This window comes from Rhodofomes roseus, assembly GCF_022264815.1.
Source record: "Rhodofomes roseus strain CIRM-BRFM 1785 chromosome Unknown C8Q71scaffold_34, whole genome shotgun sequence".
NCBI classification, from domain to species: Eukaryota; Fungi; Basidiomycota; class Agaricomycetes; order Polyporales; family Fomitopsidaceae; genus Rhodofomes; species Rhodofomes roseus.
Window position 1 is genome coordinate 173,053 of NW_025952990.1, and position 19,724 is coordinate 192,776.

At 55.1% G+C, this 19,724-nt stretch overlaps 7 protein-coding genes across 7 annotated transcripts; 5 read left to right on the top strand and 2 right to left on the bottom strand.

Annotated features, from left to right (window-relative positions):
* Positions 1 to 40: 40 nt before the first annotated feature.
* C8Q71DRAFT_788174 (histone H3) lies at positions 41 to 766 on the bottom strand. The gene is made up of 4 exons (XM_047925203.1): positions 663 to 766; positions 549 to 601; positions 349 to 498; positions 41 to 298 (listed from the first exon to the last, which is right to left on the bottom strand). The coding sequence occupies exons 1-4, from the start codon at positions 700 to 702 to the stop codon at positions 128 to 130; spliced, it is 414 nt and encodes a 137-aa protein (XP_047773353.1). The 5' UTR covers positions 703 to 766; the 3' UTR covers positions 41 to 127.
* Positions 767 to 952: 186 nt separating this feature from the next.
* C8Q71DRAFT_851471 (histone-fold-containing protein) lies at positions 953 to 1,574 on the top strand. The gene is made up of 4 exons (XM_047926764.1): positions 953 to 1,044; positions 1,096 to 1,153; positions 1,201 to 1,310; positions 1,363 to 1,574. The coding sequence occupies exons 1-4, from the start codon at positions 1,018 to 1,020 to the stop codon at positions 1,477 to 1,479; spliced, it is 312 nt and encodes a 103-aa protein (XP_047773354.1). The 5' UTR covers positions 953 to 1,017; the 3' UTR covers positions 1,480 to 1,574.
* A 626-nt stretch (positions 1,575 to 2,200) lies between these two features.
* On the top strand, positions 2,201 to 2,766 carry C8Q71DRAFT_385567 (uncharacterized protein). The gene is made up of 3 exons (XM_047918227.1): positions 2,201 to 2,346; positions 2,400 to 2,482; positions 2,532 to 2,766. The coding sequence occupies exons 1-3, from the start codon at positions 2,278 to 2,280 to the stop codon at positions 2,662 to 2,664; spliced, it is 285 nt and encodes a 94-aa protein (XP_047773355.1). The 5' UTR covers positions 2,201 to 2,277; the 3' UTR covers positions 2,665 to 2,766.
* Positions 2,767 to 3,587: 821 nt separating this feature from the next.
* On the top strand, positions 3,588 to 6,493 carry C8Q71DRAFT_385579 (Nup85 nucleoporin-domain-containing protein). Its single transcript, XM_047918228.1, has 10 exons — positions 3,588 to 3,856; positions 3,910 to 4,008; positions 4,056 to 4,132; positions 4,183 to 4,270; positions 4,324 to 4,568; positions 4,623 to 5,024; positions 5,087 to 5,278; positions 5,343 to 5,767; positions 5,821 to 6,075; positions 6,130 to 6,493. The coding sequence occupies exons 1-10, from the start codon at positions 3,731 to 3,733 to the stop codon at positions 6,375 to 6,377; spliced, it is 2,157 nt and encodes a 718-aa protein (XP_047773356.1). The 5' UTR covers positions 3,588 to 3,730; the 3' UTR covers positions 6,378 to 6,493.
* Positions 6,292 to 8,370, bottom strand: C8Q71DRAFT_887455 (uncharacterized protein; the record flags this gene model as incomplete). Its single annotated transcript, XM_047928590.1, has 3 exons — positions 6,292 to 7,775; positions 7,834 to 7,977; positions 8,049 to 8,370. Coding segments are annotated over 3 exons (1,632 nt in total), but the record flags the coding sequence as incomplete, so codon positions are not given.
* Positions 8,371 to 8,574: 204 nt separating this feature from the next.
* Positions 8,575 to 9,579, top strand: C8Q71DRAFT_385636 (uncharacterized protein). The gene is made up of 5 exons (XM_047918229.1): positions 8,575 to 8,702; positions 8,763 to 8,868; positions 8,914 to 9,126; positions 9,186 to 9,290; positions 9,347 to 9,579. Exons 1-5 carry the CDS (start codon positions 8,593 to 8,595, stop codon positions 9,437 to 9,439), a joined length of 627 nt encoding a protein of 208 aa, XP_047773358.1. The 5' UTR covers positions 8,575 to 8,592; the 3' UTR covers positions 9,440 to 9,579.
* Positions 9,580 to 15,477: 5,898 nt separating this feature from the next.
* Positions 15,478 to 16,321, top strand: C8Q71DRAFT_788195 (uncharacterized protein). The gene is made up of 3 exons (XM_047925204.1): positions 15,478 to 15,689; positions 15,744 to 15,826; positions 15,879 to 16,321. The coding sequence occupies exons 1-3, from the start codon at positions 15,621 to 15,623 to the stop codon at positions 16,042 to 16,044; spliced, it is 318 nt and encodes a 105-aa protein (XP_047773359.1). The 5' UTR covers positions 15,478 to 15,620; the 3' UTR covers positions 16,045 to 16,321.
* The last annotated feature ends 3,403 nt before the right edge of the window (positions 16,322 to 19,724 follow it).

The following is a 19,724-nucleotide window of genomic DNA, read 5'->3' on the forward strand; positions in this document are numbered from 1 at the left end:
TTGGTATTGAGTAAGGCGACCTCGGACTCACACCCATCACGAACGGAAAGGGTATTATAATGAGACTGCGCTAGCTAAGAGTACACCATGATACAAAATTTCTAACCCAGGGCTACAATCATCAAGCTCATGACCGCTCGCCGCGGAGACGGCGCGCAAGTGCAAGGTCCTTCGGCTGGATGGTGACACGCTTCGCGTGGATAGCGGCAAGGTTGGTGTCCTCGAATAGTGAGACGAGGTATGCTTCTGAAGCCTCCTGAAGAGCCATAACGGCTGAGGATTGGAAGCGGAGATCGGTCTAGACAACAATGAGATGGAACTGGTATCTGTGTGCAAGGAAATACTTACCTTGAAATCTTGAGCGATTTCGCGGACAAGGCGTTGGAAGGGGAGCTTGCGAATGAGCAGTTCGGTCGACTTCTGGTACCGACGAATCTCCCGAAGGGCGACAGTACCCGGCCGGAAGCGATGGGGCTTCTTGACACCACCAGCTGCCGTCTACCAAGACGTAAACGCGGGAAGTAGCACTCTATAGCACACCAACTCACCGGTGCTGCTGTCTTGCGCGACTTAGCTGCGAGTTGCTTGCGCGGCGCCTTGCCTGCGAAGGATGTACAAATTGAGAACGAGTGCGTTGCACGATCTACGAAGTCCTAACTCACCACCAGTGGACTTGCGAGCCGTCTGCTTAGTACGAGCCATTGTATGTTGTGAGAGACGAGTAGGTACTTGGTGGTGTGAGGGTGTGGGTGTGGGTGTGCGGACGGGTTGGGGTGACAGGCAGCCTCCGGGCGCGGCGCTTTATACTCTGGCGCCACAGACGCGACGCGCGCTTTGCACGTGCTTCAAGACGCGGTGAATCGCATTCAACAAGGTCACGTGTGGCGCGCGGCCAGCCACAGGCGCGTCCTATAAGACGCGGCGCCCGCGCGCCGTTACCCGCCATCTACTCCCGGTCTCTCACCACACTCAAAACACCACCTCAACGCTTCATCTCACTTTTACACAACTCGAACCATGTCTGGCCGTGGAAAGGGTGGCAAGGTAAATCGTGCACGTCGTTGTTACTGTTCTTTTAACTAACCCAGCTATCAGGGTCTTGGAAAGGGCGGCGCGAAGCGTCACCGTAAGATTCTCCGTGATAACATCCAGGGTAAGTTTACATCTTCTTCAACACTTCTTGAATTAATGGCGCCTTAGGTATTACGAAGCCTGCCATTCGTCGTCTCGCACGTCGTGGTGGTGTGAAGCGTATCTCCGGTCTCATCTATGAAGAGACCCGTGGTGTTCTCAAGATCTTCCTTGAAAATGTGAGTCATGTATACCACTTCGCTTGCCTTTATCTTACTGTCTCTTATCAAGGTCATTCGTGACTCTGTCACATACACCGAGCACGCGAAGCGGAAAACAGTCACTGCGCTCGACGTTGTCTATGCCTTGAAGCGATCAGGGCGCACCTTGTATGGCTTTGGTGCATAGGAGTTTTGTCTGTATTCGCGACGTATCATTGTATCCTTACTGTAGTTGTATTTATCCTTATGGCTAGGGTTTATCTATGAGTCTATTCGGATTCAGATGGGTGCATACTGGGTATTCATGCGCATGAAGTGCAAAGCCTATTGAGTACTTCGACTTCGATTGCAACTTCTCGCAAAATCAGTTCGTTTGCGTGCAGTTCTCGCTGCTTTGAACATTGTCGCATCCAACGGCTGAATTATTCTAGCTCTTAGCATCTGCTTGGGATGCGAAGCTTCGTAAGGCGACAAGATCTCGATGGTACGAGATACAGAGTCGACGTCGACTCCAATTTCGTGGCTGTGGTAACTTTACCACTTGTGCCGTGACGTCCGCGATCTTTTGTGCGGCACGTATCTCCGCCTAAGTCCCCATCACCAGCTTTCCCAGAATCGACATGCTTCCACAACACATAGTGGAATGTCAAATGGGGAAACCGTGGCCCAAGTATTCTGATGACCTTCCACTCACTGGGCGATAAGACGTAAGGTTCGCGCCGTGGTCCAGTGTTCGTCGCTGACCATGAGCGAGAAGACGACAAAGCGGCAAGACACAGAGCGCCTTCTAGACTATTACTTACGACCATCGTAAAGCGTAGAAGGCGCACGGCAGTGGACGCACCCGCACTCGGCCTCGGGTCGCATCACCGCGTCCCCGGACGCTGGCTTGGGCGGATTGCTTGCATATAAAACAGTCGGCTTGCCAGCGCAGACTGCGCCTTCCCAACCCTCACGAACAGGCCCGTCTTACCCTCCTGCGAGAATGTGCTACCATCTCATAACGTTCACCGAGGGCGGCTGTAATCATCGTTGGGCCACCAAGAGGCACTACGTGAGCATAGAAGTCAGACAGAACTGAGGACTTACTGAAGCGTTTTCATGCAGATCGATTGTAACATGACCGTGTGTCGGCTGAGCCAGCGGCATAGCTCAGAGACACATAAATGTCCCGCCGAATGCATAGACATGTGAGTCGATACGTACCAGAGACGTGCACGATTCCTGAAGGGTGAACAGGAATCTTCCCGATCAGTCCATTTGCTTGTACCAGCAGCCTGGGCTCTGCTATACCTGCCGTGGTCTGGAGACTCCGCGCATGAAGAACTATGATAGCGAGGATGACGAGTATGATAGCGAGAATGACGAGTAGAAGACCGTGAACAGCTAGAAAAAGCGGGCTTGAGACTTGCCGCAGCGTCCATGGCCAGTGTCGATGCTTGTCCTCGAACTTAGCATCTGCCTGCACCACATCTCCTGGCCATAGGCTCATAAGTTCTGGGGAGTCGGGCGCTAACAAGCCGGTGCCGCAACATTGTCATGTTGGTCCACACTGTTGGAATAACGAAGCTGAAGAGAGACCGAAGCTCACTGGGGGAGACTAGAAGGTGAAAGAACTCTGAAGTTATGTTCCTCTTGCGGGCCCACCGATTCGTTCTACAACTAAGGTGTGAGATGACACCACGTAGCGAGCCAACCGGTGAAACGAAACGAGAACTCGCCGTCGGTTCTTATGTACACGCACGTTGTGATCATTACGGGCTAGACTCCTCGGTACCATCCGTCAGAAGCACTGAGAATGACGCGGAGCAGATCGCTTACGGGACCATAGCAAGACCGGAGTCACCGGACAGCTCGTCGTGGACGGCCGGCCCAACACGGTCAGACGCACCAGTAGTGGGAAGAGGGAAGGTGATTGGAGCACTTCACCTAAATAGCATCTGGAGTCTTGGTGTGTCTCGACTGGCATATGGGTGACTAGCAGAGGTTGATCTTTGCCAAGTTGAATCGAGGAAGAGCCCGGGTCAGTGCCCTTCTACTACCAGGAGGTCTTAATAGTCAATAGTGTAACCTGACGAATCCAGCAAACGAGTCTTGAAGCTTGAACGATCGCGCGCGTTGGAAGTGGTTCTCGTCCAAAGGCGAAAGGCCCGGAAACAAGGCCAGACAACTACATATGTAGTTAGTTGTGCTACTTACTTAATTAAGTACTTACATCAGTAAACAGTACTAACGATACCGCGAAACTGACGTAAGCTAAATGGATCATGTGCTTAACGCGCTGTGGCCAGTGAACGCGATCCGAGTGCTAGCCGTTGTTGTGCTCGCCACACTCACCCTTGTCCGCGTCGCAGAGTCGACCTCTGTCACCGTTCTCCGTCCAGCTCACGACCTTGAGGAAGCTCTGCTACCAGAAAATCTGTCGAAAAAACCTCAAAATGCCGGCACTCCTTCCGCCACTGTTCCAACAAGGCCGAAGCGACGAATTCGCGCGTTCAGGCAAGATTTTGTCACTAGCGGCTTCCCCACGCGACGATGCCGTCGCCCTGTTTGCCTCCTCGAATGTGCGTTGAACTCCTTTCGTGCTCATGTCCTATTTCTTATGCACCATCAATAGGGAAACGTACAGCTGCCCCAGGAGAACGAGTCGTCCTCATCGCAGCGGAACATCTACTTTGCGAGGCCGCATGATGCTCCTACGTCCGAAAGGCGTATTGTACGTGCAGAACTACTACTCTTGTGTGAGATGCCGACTCTCCATAGTTCGTTACAGACACATCTATCATTTTCGCCGCCATGCAGAAGCTGCGAAGTGATGCTCGCGCACGAAATGTGGACATGTATGTCGCCTCGTCTTGCGTTGTGGTCATCTCACATATGATCCATATAGGTCTGAGGACGATACTTGTGTACGAGCGATGAACAAGCTTACGTTGGACTACATCAACTTCTGCAAAGAGTGTTGCGTATATTGCTCCGTAAGACGCGCTGCCACGTCCATCAGTCCAGTGTTGACTAGTATTCTCTGCAGCGAGATATGCCACGATCCGAACCTCTGCAGTTCAGCGCCGAGCACTACCGCAGACTGTACACCTGCTTCTCCTTGTTTTCCATGCTCTATGTACCGGAGCCTGGCTATGACAGCGTTCCTGTTGGGGACGAGTTGATGGAGTGGCTCAATGTCCACTATGTAGAGCCGACGACCGAGGAGGGTGATCACCTCAGTAGCCTCGAGCGGCCTTGGGAGGACGAGACATTCTGGCCGTACCTCACTCGGTGAAGCATCTTAGATGAGCCTCAACGCCTTCCTTCGACTGACTTTCGTCTTAGAGCAGTCGTTCGCGGCCTCTCTCGTGCTTCATCCTTCTTCCTGGACACTCTGTCCGGCCATCCATCTCCTTTTCTCCAAGAGCTGTCGAAGCACCTCATGCCCCTCGTTACAAATCACCCCCGCCTACATCAGTTCACTGCCGAGCGCGACTTCGCGATAGCCGCGCGTCGTTGGCACGACAAGGTGAAGGGTTTGCGTCTCGAGCTTGACCGCGTACCGGAGGACGTGCGAGAGGACAGCTTCGAGAACTGGTGGGGCAGAATCGATGATATTGTCGGTATCCTCGAGGGCCGCGAGGAGGTGGTCAAGCGAGTATGCATTGATCTCGGAGGCGACTGGAAGGAGGTCTGTGCGGTGTGGTGTGTGTTCGTGAACACACGCATCCGCAGGGCGGAGCTTCCGTGAGCGAGCCATTCCTTCATGCTGTCCGTGGAACAACTGTACTGACGTTGCTCTGGCCTAGTGATCTAGTATCCGACTTGTTGGACGAGATGCCACCAGATCCGACCAATTTGGAGGACGTGGTCCACTCAGCGATGTTCCTGGGCAAGCCGACCAACGTACTTGCAGAGGCGCAACGATTGGACATCTGGCTCGCCGCCCATCTCGCTGACATGATGGAGGCTCTCGACCTCATTGACAAGGAACCAGACGAGTAAGTGGCGTCAAGCGTAAGTGTACCATCACTGCAGCTGACATCTCCGCGCATCGTGTCGCAGCTCCGAGCTAACCCTTCGTGAGCACTATATCCTCTCTTACTGCGAGTACATGCGGTCGGACCCTGGGCTCTGGCGAATCACTGTGGACTACTTGTGCACCTGTGGCGAGATCGGACAGCAGATGGCTGACGAGGTGTTGATGAGGGTGCCCCTCAGGCTGCAACCACCAAAAGACGCGGCGGACGCGGATGAAGAGAGCGCGCGGATACGCTCCGGCACCCTCGCCGGTGTGCTGAAGGAGGTGAACGCCTCATGCTACGAGCACAAGCGCGAGGCGGTCCGGCGGATGGTGTGCAGGATCGCTGCACAGACGTTCATGAAGGAGAACGAGTATGGGCTGGCCGTGTCGTACTGCGTATCCGCCGAGGACTGGACAGGACTTGGACATGTCGTCGATCGCATGTTGGACGTGTATATCACACATGGTATGTTGTTCAGCCGCTCGTGGATAGTCACAGTGACGCTCACTTGGCTCCAGGACCCCAACAATACGCGCGATCGGTGGCGAAGATTGCCCCATCGCTGCAGACGTTGCGGGCGGAGTCTAAGGCGAATGGCATCTTCGTCTACCGTTTGATGTTTGCCGTGCGTTTTGCTGAGTTCCATCACCGGCGGTTGAGCGGCGACCTGCAGGAAGCCGCGTTCGACCTTGTCTCGATGCTGCGAGAAGAGATTGCGCCCAAGTCATGGTGGGCTGTTCTGCTCTCGGACGCGGTTGAGCTGCTACAGAATAGTGAGTCTTCCCGCTCTACGTCTTCCCAACTACCGGGGTAACATGGTCCCACAGGCGAGAACATGTTCTTCACGTCGGTCGATGCAACACTGCTTTTACATCGATTGGAAGAGATCCATATCCGGTCCTCGCAAGGGTCTGCAGACGAGTACCTCGCAATCCTAGCGAGAACCACAAAAACGGGGGGAGAGGCACATGCACTCCAACGGTTACAGGTCGTTCGTCTCGCACTAGCTAGATATTACGCAAAGTGCGCCGTGATAGGCGTCGGAGGGAGGACAGTAATTGGGGCGGTTCATTGAAAGCATGTATCTATAGCATTGTTGTACGCGTGTAGCGAATTACGGTTGCGCTCTATGATTTGCACTACTGTTTGTGGCTGGGCTCTGCCACGAAACGATATATGCACACACGACGCGAATGCGACTCTTGTCATTCCATAAGGTCGTCATCATCGTCATCGTCTAACGGTATGAACCGCTTCTGCTCTTTACGCTAGGAGGGCGGAAACATATTCAAGCTCTGCAGGTAAGATTACGTGTGTGTACGACTCACAAATGCTGGTGTGGCAGCCAATGCCTTCACGTCTTTGATGCTTATAGGCTTGCCGAGTGTCGTACCAGGCGGGTTCGCGGAAGGGCCTGCCGTAGGCGGATACGGTGCACTTTTAAGTACACTGAGCGGCGGCTGAAAATTGCGTCTGATAGGGGTAGAAGGTATGTCATCGTAAGGTGTAGTATGTCGAGCATCAGCGAGCTTGATAGCAGATGTGTTGTTTTGGCCTTGAAATTCTCTGCGTAGCATCGCCGGGCTGGTGTGTGCCTTCGATGCACGCATACCGGATGGATCAACGACTGACGGAGGCCTCGTATGTTCGGTTTGCGCGACAGACTTTTGAGAGAGCGTGCTTGTGGTCGACGCCAGCGAGTCCGCGTTCTTCGGCGTTCCTTGGACCGGAGGCAGGGGTTTCGGCGCAGTGCGCGCAGCTCCGACGCCAGGCTTTTGTGAGCGGAGAGGTGCCATAGCAGTACGCGCAGCAGCGGGCCCCGATGCAGAGGCATGTCCAGTAACTTGACCAGAGACACCAGATTTAGCGGCAGGTGGCAGAGCGGAGTCAGATATGCGAGGCGTCACATTGGGTCGAAGTAAGTCCACAAAAGGCTGTCTGTGGGGCGTCTGGAAGGCAGTCCGCTTCAGACGATCGAGGCGTGCAGATATGTCGGGAGAGGCGGGGGAAGGTCCAGAGACGAAGCGATGAGGGGTTGTACCATTCGCAGCCAGACGCATATCGGGAGGTGAGCGTTCGGTAGCAGCAACAGGCCGCAAGGAATGCGAAGAAATAGTGGTGGCGTCGCCGTGGAAAGCGGGGCTGACGAGGATCCGCGATGTACCGTTCTCAACTCCCAGCTTGCGCTTCTTGTGTCTGCCACGATCCTCGTTTTGATCCGTGGGAGATGAGCTCGAGGAAAGAGGACCACACGGACGCTGAGGAATTACCGGTTCTGTTGGCGGCTTCGGGGTAGAGCTGTGGGGTTTACCAGCAGGATACAGAGAGCGCAAGTCACGAAGCCCGTCCAAGAGTTCCCTTCTTGAGTTGTCGATGTAGAGGGGGATGGCCTGTAACAGGGGAAGCACAGGAGAGATAGCAGTTATGATCTGTCCTTGCTGGTCCTGGACCGTCTGAAGGGCTTGCAGTTGTGCTTGACTGAGCTTCGCGAAGTTTCAGCTGCATATATGCGCCCAAAATCAACCATTGACGTACCACTTGCAGCATGTCCACCTTGTTTTCCAACGCGGTCAGCCTGGTGTCGACCTTGGCAACTTCGACGCGCATGTTGTCTATATGCGACACCTGAGAAGGAGAACCGATAACTCGCGTTATCTCGGTTTGACACCTATTGACTGCATCGATGAACACCGCGAAGGGTCTGAGTTAACTCGGAGACAAGAGCTGATCATGTACGCCGACTCACCTAGATCGACCATTTCTTCTACCAATTTCTCGTGATCGCTTTGAAGCAGCTCTCTGACCAGATGGATTTCTCGCTTGCTCTCGTCGATGCCCCCAGTAAGCTTGGTCACCCGGTCAGAGAACTTTTCCAAGTTAGCCTGAGTGTCGTGGAGCAATATGCGCAAGGATGCTCCATTTTTATCCGTAGGAGTGATACCGAAGGATGAGGATCCGAGCGGACCTTGAGAGCAGCGGTTGCTGATGGTTGTCTGCGATGTGTCCGTACTGGAGAGAAGGTGTCCCCAGAGGACCGCCGAAGCCGTAGGCCGAGTCTTGAGACGGCGCGTGGCTGGCTCGCGCACATTTCGATCCGTCTGTTGTGTGGACATGGTCTCGCTACCCACAGCGAGTTCTGAGCGCTGGATACGCCCGGTAGATGCAATGCAGCGGAATAGCGGGTGAGTATCAGGATGCAGCGGAGAAAGTTGAAGAGGCGCCCACGCCACAGACGCGCCAGACTGAGAGCAAGCAGGTTCAAACTCCGCCACGCGCCCCCATGCACGACCATGTCGACCGAAGCGAACGCGGCCTCGCAGTCACAGCCGGCAAGCAAGCGATGGTCCTACTTCCACTCGGCCCTTCAGCTCGCCATACAGCGTGCCGCACACAAATGGACGTGAGTGCGCCTTCTCACTTTCCGGATGTTACACTAAGAACAGCGCTCGCTCCGTGCTAGCTACGAGGACTTCACAGAATGCTTCTCGATCTGGTGTGAGGAGCAGCCAGAGAACGCACCGCGTATCTTCACGACGGTCTCGCGGCACATGGAGGACTCGATAACTGTGAGTCGTTCTATCTTCGCGTCCCCACAAGCTGACCGATCGCAGGAAAGCTGCGAGCAACTGCTCAAACGGTACAGCGTCCGAGAGAATCTCGACAGCCTGCATGCGGTCGTCACAGAGGCTCGGGCGCGGAAGCAAGCTAGCTATGACAAGACGGACGTATGGCGTGAAGACTTGCATCCCAGCGCAGCTGTTCGCGCACGTACCGTTCCCCTGCTGGACAAGGAACGGGACCGTCTCCGTGCTGAGTTGCAATCGGTATGTGTGCCGTTCTTCATGTGTTACCTCTGCATCCTGAGTATCGAATTTGATTGTAGCTTGACGCGGAGAATATGCGATTACAAGATGACATGCGGACGAACGTGCAGGCACGTGAAGAAGTCGACACAGAGGCGGCGCACTTACTAGATTTGTTGGTGGAGGTGCGTTCCCTACTGCACATATATCAATCTCATTCACATAGATCATCGCGCCTTAGATTGAGTCGAAATGGGGCCAGTTGCCCATGGAGGAGATTCAATCCTGGGCTCTGCAGACTGCAGAATCTGTCAGCAACACTCACCCCGTGTGACTCCTCAAGGCCTCACGTCGTGTACAGTAGGCGACCAAGAAGTACCCTCTATCCGCTGCGATATATGGTTCATATTGACCCTTTTAGCATAGCTCATAGCCAGCAATGAGTACACTTGAGCTTTCGACGCCGACGTTCGTACTGTATTGAGGTTGACAACTGATCATACCAAGCGCGGACCCCTGCTCTTGTTGGCTTTGCGCGCGGGTCGCTCAAGCAAGACGTGATTACCCGGACATGGCTTCCAGTGTCAGGATGGGACCTTGAGGTATCTGCGTGATCACAATGCTCGGGTTACAGGTACATCATGCATGTAGGCACGGTCAGTTGAGAATGACTCGGAAGCAGTACTAGTGCACGTAAGTACTTGAAGGCCCGGAAAGATAGATGCTGTTGCAGTGGAAGCATGTTCAATGCTTTCGATGAACGATGTCGCCATAGCATATGATCGTTCACGGGTACAGTAACGTTGTATATGATGGGTGGACATTGGGAATCAATTGCAGTGTATGCGATACGAACGAACAATGAAGTAATTGTATCAAAGATCACCCAACGGCAGGCGCAACGCGATACAGACTGGACGAGCACCAGTGGAACCTCCGGGATCTGCGCTTCGAGGACAGTTGGGAGTGGGAGAAACACGATCTAAGTCTTAAGTACCTGAAGTACGGAAGTCGGGCAGGGGAATCAATCGACTCGGAGTGCTATGTATAACAGACGAGTCAGACTGGTCCGAGCTCACCACAGAGATAACCACATATAACCCGCATGTGCTAACGCCGCCACCAGTCTGTTACCACCACCGTCTTCAATCGGCGATGAAAGGTTGTAGGGGCCACGGAGTTCGGCGCCCGAGACGAGTCTTGAGCCAGCGCAACGAGTATCGCGAGACCTGGCGGCTTCGCGAAGAGTACAGTGTCTTCTGACGTATAGAAGGGCAATTGTGGGCTTTCCTGAAGGCTGAAGCTCTGTGCACGGCGAGGTGGCGGTCGAAGAGTAGGGGCGGGCGCCAACGCCCGGGCGGTACCGTACATATGATAACAGTCTGTGGCGGCGGTGGCGGATCCGGATTACAGTTAAGTAGCAAGCTCGTGAGCAGGCAGCAGCGCCCAAGGGGCCAGGGCTTGCCAGTAACAACACCTGCGCATGACGAAGAGGGCTAGATGAACGCGTACGGCGGCGTAGTCAGCGCCGTGCGGGCTCCACAATCCGCTCAGTTCTTCGCCAAAGCACGTCGCACGTCGCAAGTCGCACGAGGAGGAGGTCAGCCAGGAGAGAGTCGGCAACGTGTGTAGTAGATAGGCTCTCGGTGAGTGGTCCTTTTTTTAAGCTTCAAAGCGGGCCGTTGGCAGCGTGGGTTGTGTGCTCTGGTGGGGCTCGAGGATTGCCCAGATCCCTAGGCCCGGGGCGCACAAGTTTGCCTTGTAGGGGCGCCGCGCGTCGAAAGACACCAACCGGCGGCAGGCAGACAGTAGGAGGAGGTTCCGTGGGTCCCGGTCATTGATGACGAACGTAAGTAGTGTACTGACTCTTCCACAGTGCGATATGTCCGCCTTCCACTTGCCGGATATTGCTCGTGGCCCAGATGATTGCCTCTAACGTTTGCAGGAGATCCTAGAAACGCAGTATAAGCGTCGCCGTGAAGTGAAGCCTCGTTTGATGCCTGGTTCTCAACGAGTCGCTGCAGTCATCAAGCATACAAAGTGACGCGGCACAAGTACGGCCCTAGGCTAGAGCTTGGCGGGAGCACGGCGTAGACTGGCACCGGTGGCTCGCCGTATATAAAGCACCCCAGCCCAATCGTTCCGAGTCAATGTAGACTCGGCCGTTCGCTATCCCGTGCACGCTCAGTAAGTACGTACCCACCGCCACGAGTAGGCAGACTCACTGGATAGCGTGCAGGATGGACCGTGCAGTGGTGACGCCTGGACCAGCAGATGCCTGGACAGCATCCCACCTATGGCACGGCCATGGGTCGTGGATCCAGCAAAATGGACACGACCTAGGGCACGTACACAGCGAACCAACGACATGCATGCCATGGATGAGCCGCATGACTGGCCTTGCCAGGATCAGCAGTCGCCTGTAACTCGGGTGGTCCTACCGCAAGGCCTCGAGTACCATACACTCGTCCCGATGCGGAGTATACTGAAAGTAGTTCAGAGGTCAGTGAACACGAAGATGCAGCTCACAGTTTCAGACCCACCGTTTTCACCAGGCCGTTATGATGCCAGATGACCTAACAGTCCTGCCCTTGCAGACCTTGAAAGGTCCCCGACCTTGGTGGGTCTAGCCATATTGTGGGCGCGCGGCGACCGTCCTGAATAATGGCAGCGAAGAGGGTAGCGAGTGGCACGGACGCATGCGCGGTGTTTCGCGACTGCGAATGGGGGATGTGTCCAACGATGTCGCTGCGGTGAAAGACGGCTTCCCGGCAGGGGGCAGATGGCCTGGGGTTTGCCTGGGGTTGTCTGCAGACGGAAGCCGGGGCCGCAATGCTAGGACGGAGGGTGTTGCTGCGTGGATTGGCTGGCCAACCTGTTGGACGATGGCGGGCTCCAGGCGACGGGTCAACCACGCAGCGTTATTGGGATTTTTGACCTGTGTCTACGCGCATCCTCCCGGCCACATCGTCTGCGCTGCTCATCCCACCGTTTCGCCCGACGTCCGCGCCCTCGCCCTCGCCCTCCTACTCAGTTCATGTCCCAGCGGCGCCACTGTCTATCGAACTGCCGGGCGATCTACAAGCAGCGTGCAGGGGTCGCTTCTATCCATACGAACCACGATTGGTCTTGACGGGCGAGAGGTAGGCCGGAGGGTCCCAGAGACTCTGGGCTAGCTCGATGAGGAGTGCTAGTGAGGGGCGGTGCGAACGTCGGCCTCAGGATCAAGGCTCCGCGGCGAGACGGTCCACTCTGGGTTGCCGCTGGCCCCGACACGCTGGCCTGACCTCGGTCGGGGCTTTGTTCTCCCACCTCGCACCACCGAGTGGATGCAACCACACTCACCACCAACTCACCACTCGGGCAGCCCTCAAAAACGGCTCAAGTTACTGGGGGACAGCCGGCCCTCGTCTAGCGCTATCCGTGGCATCGTCAATTCCTCTCGCCGTACTCGACCCTTCCCATTGATCGTCCCCTATTCAAGCCAGTCCGCCGTGTTGTTCTCTCCATTGCCGCGCGTGGAGGCTCGTGGATAAAAACAGCCTCTTCTTGCCATACAATTTGACGAGGAAGAGGAGAACCTTGGCTATGGACATCAAGGCTAGAGAAGTGATGCAGTGTCAGGAGACAGGATTTGGGACGCACCTTCTGGTGAGCATTCCTCAGCGGTTCTGTTCATACAGGCCAGGCGGTGACAGAGGACACTCGTAGATATCAGCCTGCTCCCAAACGCATCTATTTGCATACACGGCATAATTCAACGGGGTTCAATCTACAATAGTGAGTTCCGTGTTCTGCTGCAAGCAATTTCAGACTTCTGCTATATACCCTCTCCCGCCGTCGGCCTCCTTTGCTTTGCCATGAGCATGTCGACTACGTCTCTGCCCCTCTTCCCTCCTCTCCGGAATCGCCAGTGCCACTGTGCGTGCCATTGACAACACGCTGCGCCACGCTTGCGGGACCACTTCCGCGACATGTCTCGCAGAGACCTATGTGTCTGTCCATTACGAGACGCTGATCGGGCAACAGTCTGTGACAGTGTCAATGGGCTTGTGGCTTCGCACGCCGATGCTCACTCACGCTTGTGCACATTCATTGGGGCAGTCATGCTCGACTGTCTTGTGGCGCATGCTTATTCTGCACACTGTCATGTTGCAATCGATCTGTGCGACGCTCGGTCACCCTCTCCGATAACGCGCTCTCCGCGGGCCACTCACGTAGTGTGTCCTTGCCGGCTGGTTGTGCCCACAACTATACTGGCTGTACGTGACCAGGTAGTAGCACATCGTCGGGGTAGATGATATAGTGGGCGCCTGAGAAAGACTTCGCCAGATGCTATGCGCTGTATACTGGCTCCTGCACCAAATATATATGATAGCTCAGTCGAGAGTGGAGGCCCATATTGCGTCCGCGAAAATTGATGAAGCCAAACCTAGTGTTCACTCCGGTGCGCGATGTCTCAGCTCTTCTGTTGGTCCCATGTTATGAGGTCATATCCCGTTGCTTATGTATCTGCCATTGCTCCACTTTCCTTTAGAAGTCAGTGGGCCCAACCTTCCCCGGCTTTCGAAATTCGAAGTGATCCTGAGGATCGTCAACGCCTTGTACGCTTCAGATTCATTTGCACATGACATATCAATTCAGAGCCTGTTATTCTTGGATGGGCTTATAACCTGGCACTGCGTACGCCTGCAGTCCACATACCATGCTCCGTTGTCATTTTGCATGCCCAACCCAATTTGACTGTGGTGTATTCACAGCGTGACTTGCATCGGCGGTCGCTGAGCGAGTACTACATAAAGGCCAACAGCCGCGGTGGTTACGTGTCACCAGAACCGCGTGGCCTTCGACGACTCGACAGCACGTACAGGTACTGCCTTCACATTCCGCATCCGCTGCTATAAACATCGTCATGCAGTTTTGTGATTCAGTACACGGTGAGAAAGTTCAGAGGCAGTCCTCGTTATGTTGACAATTTGTCCACTGGCAGTGCCGTGCTCGGCCATGACAGTGGCTTCGCCTCGCCGTCTCTACGGCCAGATTCTGTCAAATGGGCCGTCGTGGATTTGGAGCGCAGATCGCACGGTGATATTGGCGGTTCGGATGACCAACATCGCATGGATGGTCATTAACAACAGACTACGCAGCGGAAACGAGTCCAAGCGCTGCATCCAGCTATGTAAAATTTTCACAACCGTTTAACGCGTCATTTGAGTCATTTTCTTCATAGGCTCAAACTTGGCTCAAACATCTGACTGTCCGAGTTCAGTTCAAGACCCAGCCGCCGGTTGCACAGCATTGTCCGTGAGGGTTTATGACTGAGCTCATCCGAACATGTTGGTGGATTGTTTTCACGCACAAATCACAGACAGAGCTGCCTCGCTGGTCATGCAAGCCTGGAACGAGCTCCAGCCTCTTATGAGTCTGTGTGCGTGTGATGAAAAATCTGCTTTAACCGCAAGAATACGAGGCCGCCTCTTTAGGAGCCTCGCGCGCGGAGGAGCTGGTGTCCCTGAGGCGCGAAGGACGGACGGAGCTACTTTGGCCCGCTGTTCTTGAACGGCCGGGTCGATCACTCATCCCGACGTGTTAGCTCGTCACAATGATGCGCCTGCCGAAGCCAGCGCAGTACGTACGTACGACGCCTGAACCACAGTTTTGGCTGGATGGCGGGTGAGGTGTATCCCGTCCTCCCTCTTTTTTCTCGCGACAGCGGATGAATGGAGGACGACAAGTTGGTGTGTCCGGCCGCCCTTCGATGATGTCCGGGCACCGGGAATTTGGTCGAGCAGTAAACTCTGTCTTCGCCTATGAGGACACCTGACTTAGTACAGATGGCATCGCGGACCAGGTCGTTTGAACAACTGACATACGACGGTGAATATACCACCAGGCAAACGACAACGCATTGGGGTATGGGACGCTATGTATGTCGAGCGTGGCGTCATCAATAGCATATCATCAGATTGATGTCAGCTCCTGCTGTGGGGACTTGAACAAGACATCAGTGGTATGCCTTCGTCAGAGTTTTGGCAAGGGATTGCCCATACAAATGGGATCTTGACTCAGCTCGATGACCCAGAACGTCTTGTCCCTGGTGGTTGTCGACCTTCCGCGATGGGCATCAATACAACTTCAGTAGAGTATGACTGGCCGTGTCTAGCCAAACGAGTGCGATATGGCCCATGGAAGACACCGCTCTGCATTGGTAACTCGCCGATTTCCATCTATATGTAGCGGGTGTCTGCCGCAGAGGGAGGGTTTCTCGGGTTGGACATACTCCTCACCGATCTGCCGGATAGTGCATCGATATCTATCCAGAAGCGCTAGCTGATGCTCTCCGAAATGAGGGCGGATACAGGGCCATGAGATATCGTGCCCAAGCAGTTGGCTCAAGGTTTGGCTACGGATTCAATGGAAGGGGCCCACCACGGGGTGCCTTTCACGACCGTCATATAAGAGACGATCTACGGCCCACGGACCCTTGGAGCTCCTATCCACCTTCTAAGCAGACAATGTGCTTCTACCTGATCACGTACCGTCAATACAATTGTGGACACCAGCTCCCCTTCAGGAGACACTACGTGAGTAGTTCATGTAGGACAATGTCGTAGACTGTAGCTTAATTGTACATACAGCTCGACTGCAATAGGACGGTATGCAAAATAAGCGTACGCCACAAGAGAGAGGTGCACGACTGTGCTAACGAATGCGACCAAGTGTGAGTAGGCATCATGGAGCATCATGATCCCCTGCCGACCATGTCCCTCCAGGATGCTAGCCGACCAGCACCTCGTAATGGAAAGATGTCTCACCGATTGTGATCCATGTCGCGGGATCACTACCCCCACAGTGGTAGAGGGTCTCAATGGGTCCCATAGCACAGATGAATCGAGTGACTCGGGTGACTCGGAAGGGGAAAGTGAGGGAGACGACTAATCGACGCGGCGGGAAGTAGAGACCGATGGCATGAAGTGTATCTAGTAGATCCATAGTAACTTGTGAAGACATGACAAACCACCCCGAGCAGCGAGTACACTGCAGTGTTCATGGACAATATTGTCATGTTTCCGGGTGCGGGAAGCATTTGAACCGCACGCGTATAGGAATGCTCACGATAATTCGGAACATTCCCCGCATGCTGCCTCCAACGCTCGCCGATCTCTCCACATCCCAAGCCAAAGTCCTGGACGACTTGAAGTAGTGCGCGAAAAATGTGGCTGCGCAGCTCCGGGGACGTACACGCACAAAATGGTCGTGTGTCGATGATTGAGGTATTGATGAGAGAGTCGGAATGCGCTCGAGTTGACAAGTCCACGGGGGAGAGGGTACGCGACTGCTATGAAGCTAATCTCAGGGCCATGAGATCCGGGATGGCCATCCTATCACGATCTAACTTGTGTAGAAGTGCTGCCCGAGAGTGAATGAGGCTGCATAGACCCCAGTACAGGGCCGGCGGAGAGACAATCAATGGAATGGGCTCCTGCGCTGTTGCGAGACTCGAGAGCAAGCCTCTGCAGCTGGAATGGGCGCCCCCGAATCGAGCCGGTATCAGGACCGCTGAGAGGGGGGCTGCGGAGGGCGCGCGGGCCAGGCCGGGCACGTTGTGCGAGACGGCGACGGGGGCAAGGTCGGGGACGGGCAGAATAGACGAGGGGGTAGTGGGGTGGATCCAGAGGCACGGTGTATGGTTGGGCCGTCGCGTTCACCGAGAGCATGGCCATCCCCACCGCCCGCCCAACAGATTGGCCAACCAATCCACGCCCCACGCCCCACGCTGCCCGCCCCACGAGCCTCCCCGTCCTGCCTCAACGAGACCAATACCGAACGCCAGCACGGGCCGCGTCCTCGTCCACCACCGCATGATCCAGGCCGATAATACAGTCGCAAAACGATGCGTACCGGCCGTCTTCCTCGCCATGTTTGCCTCGCCGGCCTCCGCAACATCGGAGCGCGTCCGTTCAGCATCGGAACCGCCTGCGCAACTCTGCGTCCTCATTCGCATCGATGGAGAGGGCTGAGCCCTCTGTGGTGATGGTGAGCATACAGCTGCGAGTTCCGACTTGATGTTTTGCTGATGGACATAGCGTCCCCGCTCTGTACCCATAGTAGCGAGTGGTTAGTGTAGTGCATTTTGAGGCCTTGCATACCTCTCGAACCACTTTCTCGATCAGCCGACCAGCCTGTCAGCGGCTGCGCCCCATGTCGCGTACGCTGTTACAGGGCAGCAGGCGACCAGTGGCCGGGCGCGCGCATCTGAGCGATACGGTGTTCTAGTTCGCCGTACCCAAGGGTTTGGTTCATCTTGGTGGGCCTACGACACCTGTCGTTGTGTGAGGCAGTGTGCTCGCCAGCGACGCCAGAAGTTCTCTAACATACGCGTCGTTGTTGCGATATATGTTTCCGCCTTGGTACGCTGCGGAGTTGGTGAGTCCCTACATGATTCCTGCCTCTGAGCATGTACGTACAGGGTAGGTGGGCGTTGAGGTCCGTGTACCGGTCGTACTTGCGAGCAAAAGCCCCTTTTCAAGTTGAACGGGCAAGACCCGGCGAAGTGTTGTGCCGCCGTGAGGTGGATCCCAGGCATGTAGTTGTGCCGCGTCGTCGCTGTTGTAAGGCATTCTGATTGAAGATCTATTGTTTTCTAGGCGCAGGACCTTTTCTGTCCCGGACGAATGTCCACAGACATTCTCGGATCCACGCAGCGTTCCAGTCACGCACTGGCAGGACATTCGACCGGCCTACCCGGAAGGCACCGTTCACACTCTGCAGGCAGCATATCAGCATCGTGCGCGTTATCTCCGAATCAACCACCAAGCAAAAATTGTCTTCTAGCATCGTTACTGTGACCTACGGTGTTACACGGTCCACCACAACTCGATCTGTATCGGAGCTACCCTCCTCGGTGTCATTAGATACGCGGGGCGCTTCGACAAGCAGATCCGGTGGGACTTGGACGTCTGGACACCTGTAGAAAGGTTTGGCAGCGGCTTTGGTCGTGTGTGCCACTGCTGCACCACCAATTCAGTCTTCTCACTCAAAAGCGCCACCTCGATGGTTAACTTTGACCGCGGAAGTCCTGCCGAAACTCTCTACACACAGCCTGCGACAAGCCCCGCACGGAACCAGGGGACGTACCAAGCGGACCACTCACTCGGACTGGATCCGTCGCATTCTCGCAGCAGCAGCAGTACCGTGCACACAACCTCCCTTCCCCTACACCCCCGGGCCTCAGGCTGCACTTGTGAATTGTGACGCGGCAGCGCGCATGGCGACACTCTTCCCCGCCGTCCGCTGCGCCATGGTTTCTTCCTTTCTTCCTGCTCGTCGTGATGTGGCGGTCGCAGAGACCTCGCCCGTCGCTGACGTGCTGACGGCCCGATGGGGCTGTAAATCCGCAAGTCCGGTTTGCCACAGCAGAGAGCTGTCGCCCGGGTGTCTGGCTCATGGCAATCCCCGCAGCGGCAGTCTAAATGCTTATCGTACACCACCTTCTCGGAGTCGTCGACGCTACGCTCCTGTGTAACCAGCTCGGCCTGTCTAATGCAGAGCTCGACTCCCTGATCCTGGGCAGGCGCCTCAGGCTCGAACGCCGAACGGTACATAGTAACTTAACATACCGTGTAACACTCTCGCCGGCTCTGTCCCTCCATTATCGAGCTACCTGGCTTCCAAGCTCACTCGCTCTGCCCCAGAACGACGTTGATAAATCGTAGGTGGTGACTTTGGAGGACAACGGCATTGGGAAGTCTTTAGGTGAGCACAGATTGAGGTCGGTGAGGAGCTTCCCAGATACCGTGACAGGATCGTGATCCCTGCCGATTAAAGCAACTTGAACTCACTGCTACCCACCTCACTTCATTACACCCGTTTGTGTTCCGACTGTAACAAGTTATCGCTCTGATGCAACGTTCGCTACTGACGACACGCAGTATTGCAGTGATACTCCAGATGCGCGCAAAATGCACATCTACGTCTCCTACTTGAGTATAGTCTCTGCACATCCCTATCAGAATATGATCCGATGCCGCTCACCTAGCCCTCCTTGCACAGGCATTCAACGTTAACGTTGCGAGTAGTTGCGGAACCAAGGCCGAACAAGCCTCGGTCATTACACATTTCTCCAGCACCCACGAAGCCGCCTCAACTCCTTGCCAGCGCTGGCGTGCCCTTCGCGCCCGTTCGTGCATATGTTGGACAACAACCACACGTTTGAATAGAACAAGCTCGTCCTTCCCAGGCGCTTCCTTCCAGCGAGAACGGGTGTCACACTTCGCGATTCAGTAGGCTAGGACACATGTTGGCCTACAGACCTTCTTTCTGGAAGCATGAACGTGCAGTATCAGGGTACATACTTCATCGACATCGTTGGGCTTCACACATTATTAGTGATGACTATGCCAGGATGCCTACAATGCACGCGTAGTATCCGCTGATGAGAGAGGTGCTCTCAGAATCCAGATGCCGTCGAAATGAAGTCACCGAAGATTTCTATGTACATGTATCTGTAGCGCTGTAAGTAGTAATGCTTCCATCACGAGATCTACTGTATCGTCTGAGAGATTGGGCAACACTGGATGCCTTCCCGCAGAGGTTTACAACGCGCTCTATCCTAAATT

What these genes read in the sequence shown, in the direction of transcription:
- C8Q71DRAFT_788174 (XM_047925203.1), bottom strand. Translation starts at nt 702, where the DNA reads ATGGCTCGTACTAAGCAGACGGCTCGCAAGTCCACTGGTG. An exon ending in GGCTCGCAAGTCCACTGGTG is followed by an intron (nt 602 to 662) that starts GTGAGTTAGGAC and finishes CATCCTTCGCAG; the next exon opens with GCAAGGCGCCGCGCAAGCAA. An exon ending in AAATCGCTCAAGATTTCAAG is followed by an intron (nt 299 to 348) that starts GTAAGTATTTCC and finishes ATTGTTGTCTAG; the next exon opens with ACCGATCTCCGCTTCCAATC.
- C8Q71DRAFT_851471 (XM_047926764.1), top strand. Translation starts at nt 1,018, where the DNA reads ATGTCTGGCCGTGGAAAGGGTGGCAAG. An exon ending in GCCGTGGAAAGGGTGGCAAG is followed by an intron (nt 1,045 to 1,095) that starts GTAAATCGTGCA and finishes CCCAGCTATCAG; the next exon opens with GGTCTTGGAAAGGGCGGCGC. An exon ending in TCAAGATCTTCCTTGAAAAT is followed by an intron (nt 1,311 to 1,362) that starts GTGAGTCATGTA and finishes TCTCTTATCAAG; the next exon opens with GTCATTCGTGACTCTGTCAC.
- C8Q71DRAFT_385567 (XM_047918227.1), top strand. Translation starts at nt 2,278, where the DNA reads ATGTGCTACCATCTCATAACGTTCACCGAGGGCGGCTGTAATCATCGT. An exon ending in GGGCCACCAAGAGGCACTAC is followed by an intron (nt 2,347 to 2,399) that starts GTGAGCATAGAA and finishes GTTTTCATGCAG; the next exon opens with ATCGATTGTAACATGACCGT. An exon ending in CCCGCCGAATGCATAGACAT is followed by an intron (nt 2,483 to 2,531) that starts GTGAGTCGATAC and finishes AAGGGTGAACAG; the next exon opens with GAATCTTCCCGATCAGTCCA.
- C8Q71DRAFT_385579 (XM_047918228.1), top strand. Translation starts at nt 3,731, where the DNA reads ATGCCGGCACTCCTTCCGCCACTGTTCCAACAAGGCCGAAGCGACGAA. An exon ending in GGACGTGTATATCACACATG is followed by an intron (nt 5,768 to 5,820) that starts GTATGTTGTTCA and finishes ACTTGGCTCCAG; the next exon opens with GACCCCAACAATACGCGCGA. An exon ending in GGTTGAGCTGCTACAGAATA is followed by an intron (nt 6,076 to 6,129) that starts GTGAGTCTTCCC and finishes ATGGTCCCACAG; the next exon opens with GCGAGAACATGTTCTTCACG.
- C8Q71DRAFT_385636 (XM_047918229.1), top strand. Translation starts at nt 8,593, where the DNA reads ATGTCGACCGAAGCGAACGCGGCCTCGCAGTCACAGCCGGCAAGCAAG. An exon ending in ACATGGAGGACTCGATAACT is followed by an intron (nt 8,869 to 8,913) that starts GTGAGTCGTTCT and finishes GACCGATCGCAG; the next exon opens with GAAAGCTGCGAGCAACTGCT. An exon ending in TCCGTGCTGAGTTGCAATCG is followed by an intron (nt 9,127 to 9,185) that starts GTATGTGTGCCG and finishes ATTTGATTGTAG; the next exon opens with CTTGACGCGGAGAATATGCG.
- C8Q71DRAFT_788195 (XM_047925204.1), top strand. Translation starts at nt 15,621, where the DNA reads ATGTGCTTCTACCTGATCACGTACCGTCAATACAATTGTGGACACCAG. An exon ending in TCCCCTTCAGGAGACACTAC is followed by an intron (nt 15,690 to 15,743) that starts GTGAGTAGTTCA and finishes TTGTACATACAG; the next exon opens with CTCGACTGCAATAGGACGGT. An exon ending in GCTAACGAATGCGACCAAGT is followed by an intron (nt 15,827 to 15,878) that starts GTGAGTAGGCAT and finishes ATGTCCCTCCAG; the next exon opens with GATGCTAGCCGACCAGCACC.